This window comes from Pectinophora gossypiella, chromosome 18 (assembly GCF_024362695.1).
Source record: "Pectinophora gossypiella chromosome 18, ilPecGoss1.1, whole genome shotgun sequence".
Classification (NCBI taxonomy): Eukaryota; Metazoa; Arthropoda; class Insecta; order Lepidoptera; family Gelechiidae; genus Pectinophora; species Pectinophora gossypiella.
Window position 1 is genome coordinate 3,592,811 of NC_065421.1, and position 12,118 is coordinate 3,604,928.

Here is a 12,118-nt window from a genome sequence, read left to right on the forward strand (position 1 = left end):
CGGGCTACAAGCCCAAACGCCTCCACCAATCTGCATCGGAGCAGCGTGGTGGAGTATACTCCATACCCTCTCCGGTTGATAGAGGGGAGGCCTGTGTCCAGCAGTGAGACGTGTATATGCTGTTTATGTTATTTATGTATTTCTCTCACAAGAAGAGATAAGATGTATGTAAACGACAACACTATTTTTTAAATGGTAAATCCGAATTAAAATTAAGTTGTTTTCAAATCAAATATTAATTATTGCAACAGTCATGAGCAATATAATGTACCCCCTTTAGGACTCTGTCGCACTAACATATTTGACATTTAGTGAGACTTACAGATCAATTTGTCAAAAAAGTTAATGTGACATGGTACCAAAGTGTATACATATTAATGCTCGTGACTTTAAATACTCAAAACATTTTACACAGGTAAGAGTACAACATCTTGGCGACGTTATAGCAAAAAACAACACCAATGTGTTTACATTTTACTTTTTTTGTCAATCTCAACTCAATTTCTGTGACCTCCAAACGCTAATACCGATGACAGCCATCAAGATCCCCACTAACCCAGACAAAATTGTCAACGAATGTAATAGGTGTTGGCAGGGGACCAGAGGGCTTATTTTGGAAACGTTCGCCGTCCACTCGCGTGAATATATATACCTGTCTCATCTTGCAAATGACAAGTTCTGATGCGCTACGTGAAATGGGTATATACAGAGTGTTGGTGACATCGTAACGAAAACTTTGATGGGTGATTCACACCATGATTCTGAGTTCATATCAAGTGGAATTGGGTCGTGTACTAGGTTCAAGATAAATTATGAAATTCTGATTACTAAATAAAGACACATCTAAAACTAACGAAAAACATTTTCTTTTTTCTATTAAACTTATTTATGAATTTTAATCAAGAAAAACGTAATAATAAGTCCGACATTTTGTCACGTTTTTCTATGACGTCACAGAGTGCTTTTTCATACAAATTCCATAGTAATTTCGTGTTTTGACGTTTAGTAAAAAGTAACTGATTTGACTAGTTGGAAACTAGCCTATTGTCTGACGCAAAAGTATGAAACTGAAAATAATTAAAGAAAAAAAAACATGAATTTTCCGATGGAAATTCCACTTGAAATAATCTCAGAATCATGGTCTGAATCATCGCCCTTAGTATTCGTTACGATGTCACTATCACCCTGTATAACTCTCTCATCTTACAAATCACACGTTCAGGGGGTTAAAATGGCCACATCGAAGCAATTCATCTAAGAAAGCAATATTGTTATTTAACATTTGTTTGCATGGCTGAATGATGAATTGCTTCGATGTGGACATTTCATTATTATAATCAACGGCCTCTGTGGTTGAGCGTTGGACTCACGATACGGACGCTCCGGGTTCGAATCCCGGTGGGGGCATATCACAAAAATCACTTTGTGATCGCTAGTTTGGTTAGGACATTACAGGCTGATCACCTGATTGTCCGAAAGTAAGATGATCCGTGCTTCGGAAGGCACGTTAAGCCGTTGGTCCCGGTTACTATTTACTGATGTAAGTGAGTAATCGTTACGTGAGCCATGTCAGGGGCCTTTGGCGGCTCAATTATAACCCTGACACCAGGGTTGATGAGGTTGATATTCTACCTCACAACCCACACGATAAGAATGTGCAAAAGAACGTGGTTATTCATTGGATTAAGAATGCTATGCGAAATTCGTTTTGGGATATACTCGTGAGCATATGTGAGAACCGTAATTTGCTAGAGCGAGATAAGCTCAAATGGAGGTGCAGTTTAAATAGTTTAATACTCACTTCTCCTCGAAGACTTTGAAGTCTCCCAGCAGGTCCCCAATGCGGATGCCGTTGCGTGTGGCTTTAGACGAGTAGGCCGGTCCGATGCCCTTCTTGGTCGTGCCGAGGGAGTTCTTGCCCTTCTCTGCTTCTTGGAGGCCGTCCGCCTGGGGAGAAAATGCGTTTACTGAGGAAATATGCCTTACATACACAGCCTATATACGTCTCACTGCTGAGAGAAAAAAAATAAGTATGTAAATTGAATATTCAAATGTCAATTTAAAGTAGTAGGCTGAGCTATAGGCCATCTACGGGGTCCACAGGTGGCGGTTTGTGGAACGGCCATCAGATATGATGGTTAGCTGCGAATATAAAAATAAGCAGTACCCGACCAAACTGCGACAAAATTAGCAGAATGTAGTGGGTAGCTCACTGGGACGGGCTAACCTATAAAATGCTACTTAGGTTCTATGACGATCTTGTGACGTAGCGAGTAGGCGCCGCTACTTCAAAAGCGCACCCCTGATGCCGGGCAGATGCAGTATCAGTACTGGTTGGAGGCCGAGGAAATGGATTCTGGTAGGGCTCTAGCTAGAACATCACCGATTGAGAAATTGGTCGGTGTACTGCGGAACGGAAGGCGATTGGGGCAACCACCGTTCTACACGCCCTATCTATGGAGTATCTATGGAGTAATGAAGGCGATTACTCCACCGACAAGAGCGCAGCTCTTAAATAAAGAGAGAGAGAAATGTCAAATTGCAATATTTCTTTTTTAGATGAATTGCTTCGATGTGGCCTATTAACCCCCCATATATTTGCAGCATGTTACTTATAAGTGTTACTCAAGTCTAGTAGGGAATAAAATACCGTGGTTTCAGCGTATCCCAATGTGAACATAGGCGTGATCTTATGTAGGAGTAATTCCTATTCCACATACATATAGCGAATTCCAGTTAATCTGAATTCCATGGACTTGAAACAAACGGTACTGTTTTGATTCGCGTGAAACAAGCAAGGCTATAAAAATATACAAAGTTGGATGTAATGAATGTACGAACGTTGTTCGCTGTATTGCTGATAGGGTAAACAGTTTTTTTTAATGAGGGTATTTCCAGGCTACGTTCCTTGAAAACAACACAGATGGCGCTGTAAAGATTTTGAAAGAAAGAAACATTTATTACTTCCGGACACCACAGACACAGACATGACAGGTATTTTCCTTTGTTCAACCTTGTAATTTCATGCAAAACAGACATTATGTCATCTGCAGCATCTTTTATATCTTTGTTTTGGGTCTCTCTCTTAATCGGTCCCTCATATCTGAGGATCGCGGTCAGCATCAGGGTTGCACCTGGAGCGGATGATCTGCCTCCACCGGTTCCCGTCCAGCGCTTCCCTTACTACTGTGTAGAACTTGGATGACGACGAGTCTTTCACTTGATCAGTCCATCTAGTCGGTGAACGACCACGCGATCTTTTGCCTTCAGTGTTCCCAACCACAATCAGTTTCTCTAAACTGTCATCGCCTCTGCGCATCGTATGGCCGAAATAAGAAAGGATGCGTTGTTGGCATATAGTGGACAGACGAGTTTTTATTTGGAGCTGGGTCATGATCGATGCATTAGTGCGCTTCGCAGTCCAAGGTATTCTTAGCATTCGCCTCCAACACCACATCTCTAGTGCATCAATCCTTTGTCTTTCTCGGGCCAGGATTGTCCACGTTTCTACTCCATACAGGAAGATAGGGAATACCAGGGCTCGTATCAATCTCATCTTGTGTCGTTTCATAATCATAATCACAGTTGCAATAAATGATTACAACATTATCATGTTTCGTCATATGTTTGTCATTTCCATATCTCGGGACTATGGAGTCCCGGACTTTTGGAACGCGTGCGTGGGGCCGAAGCCAACACGTAGAGGCCCCTTAAGACAATTTAATCTAAATGTTGTGTGACACCAACCGGCGATTATCCCTGTATGCACTATGGGAGTGCACCCAAAGACAATCCCCGGTTCGTGTAGGACTATTGCAGATTATGGGAACAAAGTGAACTGGGCTATTGGGTTGGGGGTTAGTGGACCGGGATACTGGAGCTATGGGGGACCATGGCGCCTGCTCGACCAATGTTGGTAAACATGGATAAATGAGCAGGCGGTGACTCGCCACTCACTGGATGGGCCACCTATCTTATTATTATTATTATTGATTGGTTGATTTATTATTGTTTTGGGTATACATGTAAAAAATAAGCATGTAAATTGAATATTTAAATGTCAAATTGCAATATTTCTTTTGTAGATGAATTGCTTCGATGTGGCGTATTAACCCCCCAGATATTTGCAGCATGGGCGTTGTACGGCTGATGATGATGATGGGTATACATGATGAAGTGATGACACTTTTTTTCACACGCAGGCAACCCACGTCAGGCAGGTTACATCTTCCACCCATTATTATTGTCTTCTTATCGTGTGGGTTGTGAGGTGGTTGATCAACCTTATCAACCCTTATACGAAAAACAATGTATATCATGTAGTCAGTATAACAACATGTAGTTATCACTTTATCTTCCGTGCAAGTTTGCGAAGGAATTACGCCGAGACGCGCCTCTTGGCGTGAAGGTGACCGACCCTACGACGTCACAAAGAATCAGTTCTACCTAACCCACTGTTATCGTTGTAATCGTGTCAGTTTGAGGGTCAGAGTGCGCGATACTAGTTATCATGTGATAGGTACTTAGTGTATCACGCGATGACACACAAGAAAAATAATTACCTATCCGCATCCGCTTTCAGCTCGTTTCTTTTTTAATTTAATCTTGTTTATGTTTCTATATAATCTCAGAAACGGCCTCCGTGGTCTAGTGGTTGAGCTTTGGGCTCACGATCCCGAGGTCCTGGGTTCGATTCCCAATGGGGACATATCACGAAAATTACTTTGTGTGTGGTCTTTTTGGTTAGGACATTACAGGCTGATCACCTGATTGTCCGAAAGTAAGATGATCCGTGCTTCGGAAGGCACGTTAAGCCCTTGGTCCCGGTTACTACTTACTGATGTAAGTAAGTAGTCGTTACATGAGCAATGTCACGGGCCTATGGCGGCTCAGTAATAACCCTGACAGCAGGGTTGATGGGGTTGATACTCCACCTTACAACCCACACGATAGAAGAAGATCTCAGACTCAGGTATGAGGACACCTCAGACAGTCCGCTCACGCTCCTCAAACCCTCCTCTTTGTGTCTTGCGCAACGTGATAAATCGATCGATTCAATAAATTTTGTCGAAATCGATAAGTTTATTTTTCCCCTAACATGCGTGACACGTGATTTTGTTCTACTTTAACAAAACATGACTTATTCTTTTTTTTTTAAAGAACGTCCAGGGCCCTGTGCCGAGGTTTTTCTTGCGGCTTCTTTTCCCTGGCTACACAGGTTGTGAGAAACTGCAGTAGTTTTAGGCGGATGAGACGTTCGTTATGTTAAAATTGACGATTCAAAGTGTAACTATGTTACCTACTGAATAAAGTTATTTTTGGATTTGAATTATATTTTTGAATAATTATGTACCCGAGCAAGGAGAAAATAGGCAATTATCACGTTTTTGTACAACGCCATCTACATTGTATTTGAGGAACGTAGCCTGGAAAGTCGCTCGTTAAGTTTATCCCGATGAAGGCGGAGAGTGCTCCTTCAACGTATCACCAATTGTTCATTTTACGCCCCTGCTGCTCACCTGCTGATGTAGATCGAAGACCAGGTGGGCTCTGTCGGAGATGATCAGCCGCGTCTGCCAGTCCACCATGCCCTTCGACTCGTTCTTCTTCAACTCCTCGAACAGCCCGGGCAAGTGGATCACCACGCCGTTGCCTGCAAATATCAAGAATCTAAATCAAAAATCGATCCATTCGTACAATTCTTCATCGTATTCTTCTATAGTGTGGGTTGTGAGGTGAATTACCAACCCCATCAACCCTGCTGTCAGGGTTATTACTGAGCCGCCATAGGCCCGTAACGACTCATGTAACTACTACTTACTTACATCAGTTAGTAGTAACCGGGACCAACGGCTTAACGTGCCTTCCGAAGCACGGATCATCTTACTTTCGGACAATCAGGTGATCAGCCTGTAATGTCCTAAACCTAAATCACAAGATGATTTCTGTGATATGTCCCTAGCGGGATTCGAACCCGGGACCTCCGGATCGTGAGCACAACGCTCGTCTACTGGACCACAGAGGCCGTTAAAATTTCACTATAAGAGAAAGAAATGTGCGCAAATTCTATTCATTCGTTTCAAAAGGCCATAGGTTGATTGTGTTTGACAGACGCTAATATAATTATCTCTCGTGACCTGTTATTATGACTAATTTTGCAATCTGCTTCTAAAGTACAGCAACGGACACTTATAAGGGCAATGAACTTAAATGTAAACAATTTTGAATGAATTTTGTATGAAGTAAAAAAAATTAACGATTTTGTATGTATATGTCGTGGCCAGATCGTAAAATTGATCATTTCATGAAGTGGTCGACCATTTCATGAAATGGCCAACTTAAGTTGACTATATCGTTGAAAAGTCAACGTTTAATGATATATCGATCAACGTTTAGCCATATCGTTAATGTAGGCGGTGTCCATGCTATGTGGTGTAATCAAAATGCGAATAGTCGATTAATTTCATAGGTTCAAAATTATGTACCTATTTGATATGGAAAATTGAACAACTACATTGATTCATTGATTATAATATCAATCAAGGTTTAAATATAATCAACACCAGCGCCACTATCGGTGGATAATGTTACTAATTTTACGATATGATTGCCAACGTTTGGCCATATCATGAAGTAATCATGCATTTAGTTGCTCATATCGTTAAACGTTTTGTGTTCATTGATCTGACCAAACTACATCATGATGTGGCCAACGAATGATATTCTATTTCATGAAATATGACCATTTCTATTATTAACCGTCCTTTGTTCACGTTTTACACATGTCATCTTCTACGCAATCTACCTTTTTTGATTTATATACTTGTATTATAACTAATAATTTACAAATAAAAATAATAACATATTCAAACTGAAAACTTTTTTTTTTTTTTTGTGGTCACCCATCCTATGACCGGCCTCTGCGAAAGTTGCTTTACGTCAACAATCGCAGACCGAGCGCGTTTACCGCTGCGCCACCGAGCTCCTCCGTGCTTCGGAAGGCACGTTAAGCCGTTGGTCCCGGCTGCATTAGCAGTCGTTAATAACCACCAATCCGCACTGGGCCCGCGTGGTGGTTTAAGGCCCGATCTCCCTATCCATCTATAGGGAAGGCCCGTGCCCCAGCAGTGGGGACGATAATGGGCTGATGATGATGATGATTCAAACTGACTATAAACGAAGTGACTATGATCCACAACAGTGTTATTTGATAGTATCTTTTTTGAGTTAATTTTATTTCAATGTTCAGGTGTTTAAGTTACTTATTTTCTTATTTTTCTAGTAGGTATTTTGTAATAAGATGTTAAGGAGTAGTTTAAGATATCATAACTGGTCAGCAAAAATTTTATATCGATCGCCATCGACTCGCAAAGAAGAAGGTAATAAAGTCTGTGCAATAATTTAAAATTCCTAAATTTAGTTTCCATGCCTAACAAATAGTCTTTATACAGTTATAAAGTTTGTCAATATGCAAATAATAAGGAAATTTGCAAAAAAAGTAAATACTCTGGTAGCAAATCTGTACCGAGGTATACCAGGTACGATAATGGTAGCAGTCGTAGAGATGGGACACGCTGTTACTTTATGTAACTCATCACTAATTTAAGAGCCACGCTCTTGTCGTTGAAGCAACTTCAAGTAACTAACGTATATAAGTATTTAAAACTTATTTACACGGTGAAAAACCTTCTAGTGCATAAACACTTTAACGTAGAACCTTCTAGTAAACAAATATGGCGTCTGGCGTCCCCGACAGTTAGTGTGGTGATGACGGTTGAAGTAATAATTTAAAAATATATTATTTATATTCGATTTTTTCCAGTCTCTGCTTACCCCGGTGGGGAGTAGGCGTGAGTTTATGTATGTATAATTATTTTTACATTTCGAGTTCTATATTTGAAATATAGGTACCTAAGCTTCGAAGCTACTCAACAAACTTCATTCAAGTTCTTATGTTTGGTTTCAATTAATATCTGTAACTGCTACAGATTCACAGCCATATTCTCCGCAACTAATAATGTACTTTTCAAATGGACATTTGTTTTCAAGGTAAAGGTAATTTGCGGTACATGAATCAGTTTTGTTTCTGCATAATGTCGCTTTGCTGATGTTAAATGTTTATTAAATGCAGTTCTAAATGGAGGGCAACCTAGTCAAATGAGACACTTTTTTCGAAACGTCAAAACGGTTCATTTATAAGTATGGCGTTTGTAAGTATGAGAATACAAAACGGTGACGTCATCAGTAACAATGGTCAAACTTCGTACTCATTGTTACGTAATACATCATTAAAACTCGTAAATAATCCAAAACGGAAAATGAGGTTGATTTTTGATGACCTTAGACAGACTAGCTACTACTTCTTTCTGTAACTTTTGAAGGGACTAAGTAATTATACGACACACGATGGATCGATTTTGATTTGGTTCAACAAAACCTCGATATCGCACAATTAATTTTAATCCGGGTAAAACTAGAAACCACAATTTTAACCTGCATTGAAACTACCTTGCTTATGCGAGGTTTTGTTCTTAATTAATTTGTATGTGATTTTTCAAAAAGGCGCTTACGTGGATTGCTCTATGAAACAAAAGGTTTCGATTAGAAATTAAAAATTGGAATAAATTTAAAATTACAATTAATAATATTTTGAAAAGGCCCCTATCTCTGCGTAACTGATTTATTCTTCGTTCGTCCTGAAATTTTGTCCCACAATCCAAAACATTCTTAGTTTGTCCTATTGAAGTTGTGCTTCGTCCCAAATCACAAGTAATTTCAAGTTACAATCAACAAAATAAATTAAAAAATATTGACCCATATATTTTTTCTTACCGTTTATAAGACAGTTTTTAAACTTGGTTTAATTGTTGTAATTACTTAGTTATTTGCTGATCGTACAAAATGTTAAATTTGGCCAAAGCAAATATTAAGCTTCACTAATAGTATAAAACAAAGTCGCTTTTTCTGTCCCTATATCCCTATGTACGCTTAAATCTTTATAACAACACAACGGATTTTGATGCGGTTTTTTTAAGAGATAGAGTGATTTAAGAGGAAGGTTTATATGTATAATAACATCCATTAAATAGTGGAGAAATACTGTTATTTTTGTGGTTTTTAATGTGATGTCGATAAAAAAATATGGGTCGGAGAAGGAATATAAAATAGGACGAAACAGGAATAAAATAATTAAAATGGGACGAAACTCAGTGCGACAATCGAAGAATAAATCGCATAACTCCTTTGGGGACTTACCCTCAAAGGAATGCTAAGTCGATATTCAACGAATTCACCAGATGTTTAAACACAGAACAGAACACAGCTTTGTATTATAACAAAATCATTTGGCAAGTATTCAAACGGTAACCGTTATCGGTCACCAATCACTGTACTAAATTTACATTTGCTATCACAACCTCTTTACTTTCAGTTGTATTCTTATTCTTAAAAGTGCCGCGGCCAATCAGAGGTCAGCAACAATTTATGGTTATCTGAATTTGGCGGCTGCTACTGGGAACAGTCTACGTGGTCTAGTGGTTAGAGCGTTAGGCTCACGATCTGGAGGTCCGGTTTCGATTCCCGACGGCTACATTGTCGAAATCACTTTGTGAGACTGTCCTTTGTTTGTTAAGTTTGCAGGCTTGAATCACGCGATTGTCCGAAAAACTAAGATGATTCCTTGTACTTCGGAGGGCACGTTAAGCCGTTGGCCCCGGCTATTAGCCATAAAAACACCTCCACCAACCCGCAGTGGAACAGCGTGGTGGAGTATGCTCCATACCCCCTCTGGTTGATCGAGGGGAGGCCTGTGCCCAGCAGTGGGAAGTATATAGGCTGTTTATACTGGGTGTTAGTGACATCGTAACGAATACTGAGAGGGATGATTCAGACCATGATTCTGAGTTAATATCTAGTGAAATTTTCCGTCGCAAAATTCATGAAATTTTGAGTTTTGTTTTTAATTATTTTCAATTCCATATTGTGCTTTTAGCTGCATAGAACCCAAATTTCAATAAAAAAAACAATAATGACAAATTATCGAAAATTTTCGATGTAATGGAGACAACAGCTGCTCGAACGGGTCAACGGCCACACGCACCGCGCCGCGCGACCCGCTCCGCACGCCCCGCTCCGCGCGCCCCGCGCCGCACTCCGGCGGCGGCAGCGCGGCGGCGGCGCGGCCTACAAAGTAGGCACTACGAACCGATCCTATTTCTTTCTCTGTCTATCGTAAATTATAAATTTATTTTATTCTTATTCTTAAATGGACGGATAATCAACAGGCATAAAATTTATGGAATACACGTCAATTTTAAGCAGAAATCTAAAACAACCGACAGAATTAAGTTACCAGCGAGATACCTTTTTGATTCGACCGGGTTATTCATTCATTTACTCATAGGAATCAGGGCCATTATCTACCTAAAACAGTTGAAACAGTAAATAATTGTATTCTTTGTTGTCATTAGAATAACTAACAACCAACTAACACAACCACCACAGATTAGGTAATTAGTTACCTACTATGTCAACCATCCACCAACTTAGTATGTAAGTACCTACGCAAAACCTCGCTACACAAAAATCGAGCGAGATCGCGTCTAGAATTGGGCGGACACTCCGCCAGAGTGTTGCCTATCGATATTCTATCGATACCTAGTTAAAAAAAAAACAATAGTAGGTACCTATCGATAGATCTTTTAGATCAATACCCATTATTGTTACAAAGCAAGACCTATCGGTACTATCGCTAGTATCGATCTAAATGTACTATCACTACTTTCGATAGTTTAGACAATTTTCAAGTTCAACAATTGATAATCTACCTATCGATAGTTCGGCAACTCCGCCGCGTAGGCAATGTCGGCATGTTCAAAGAAAAAAATTGTCCGAGAGGAGTGATCTTATTTTTCTTGTTACATGTTGGTACCGTACCGAGGTACTAAGTACTAAGTTATTCGTGGTTTTAAATCTCATTGTTAAATCATCAGTAAAGAACTAATTAAACCTATCCTGTTCTGTGTACAATATTCATGTAACGGCTACGTGCTTACATAAGTACCTAGTAGACGGGAGCAACGACTTAACGTACCTTCCGAAGCACGGATCATTTTACTTTCGGACAATCAGGTGATCAGCCTGTAACGTCCCAACCAAAGGCCTTATAAACAGATTTTTGTGATATGTCCCCACCGGAATACGAACCCGGACCCTCCGCATCCCATCGCTCAACCACTGGACCACATAGGCCAAGAAGGTTCTAAGACATAATTAAAGGATCCTGGGACGCAAGACCTCCGAGTTAGGGCTTGTTTGATCTGTCTTGATGGATACTCGGACGTGAATAGCCTCACGGATCAAGGGCAACGCGCGCCAATAAAGTAGGCATTACGAACAGATACTAGGTATTTCTTTGAGTTGATAGGTATCAAGTGAAGTTTCCTGTCGCCAAATTCATAAAAAAAATAGATTTTTTTCAGTCCCATATTGTGTTTTAAGCTGCATAGAACGCACATTTAAAATAAACAAATAAAAATTACTAATTATTAAATTTTATCAATGTCATCAATAATAATAATAACGTATCTACAACTTCAGCTATGCGCAGGTGAATAGCCGGCGCACGGGTCAAGGGCAACGCTCGCCAATAAAGTAGGCATTAGAACAGATACTATTTCTTTCTCTGTCACTTGCATTGCACCATAAACATACTTCTCTCTCTCTAGTCGTCGGCTCGACTCGGCCGCGGCCGGTGCGTCGTCGGCGCCCTTAGTCGGCGCCTTTGATGCTTTGCGCTAACGCCGCCGCCGCGCGCTTCCGCTCAGTCGAATACTAAGCTTGACCCGAATCGCGTGATGTTTTTCGAGGATATTTTTTTCGTGTTTGTGAGTGTTTGTTTCATTCTGTAAATGAGTAGTGTCGACTATGATGATAGATCATAGACCATTTACTGCGCAAAAGTATGGAAGATTGTTGATGTTTATTAAAGAGCAAGGTGTTGTGTTTGTGAGTGCGTGTGATACCTACCTACCGCGGAGGAAACGCGATGTTGCATACCTACGTGACGTGACATGTTCTAGGGTACCTACCTAGGTACTTCATCCGAAGGAATAACAAT

At 40.2% G+C, this 12,118-nt stretch overlaps 1 protein-coding gene across 1 annotated transcript in view; it reads right to left on the bottom strand.

Moving 5' to 3' along the window:
* Nucleotides 1–12,118, bottom strand: part of LOC126375280 (adenylosuccinate synthetase) — a 32,758-nt gene that overhangs the window by 13,696 nt on the left and 6,944 nt on the right. Inside the window, exons 3-4 of the mRNA XM_050022213.1 lie at nt 5,520–5,653; nt 1,802–1,947 (exon numbers count right to left, since the gene is read on the bottom strand). Of these exons, the coding sequence (XP_049878170.1) occupies nt 1,802–1,947; nt 5,520–5,653 (280 nt within the window). The remainder of the gene's footprint in view (nt 1–1,801; nt 1,948–5,519; nt 5,654–12,118) is intronic.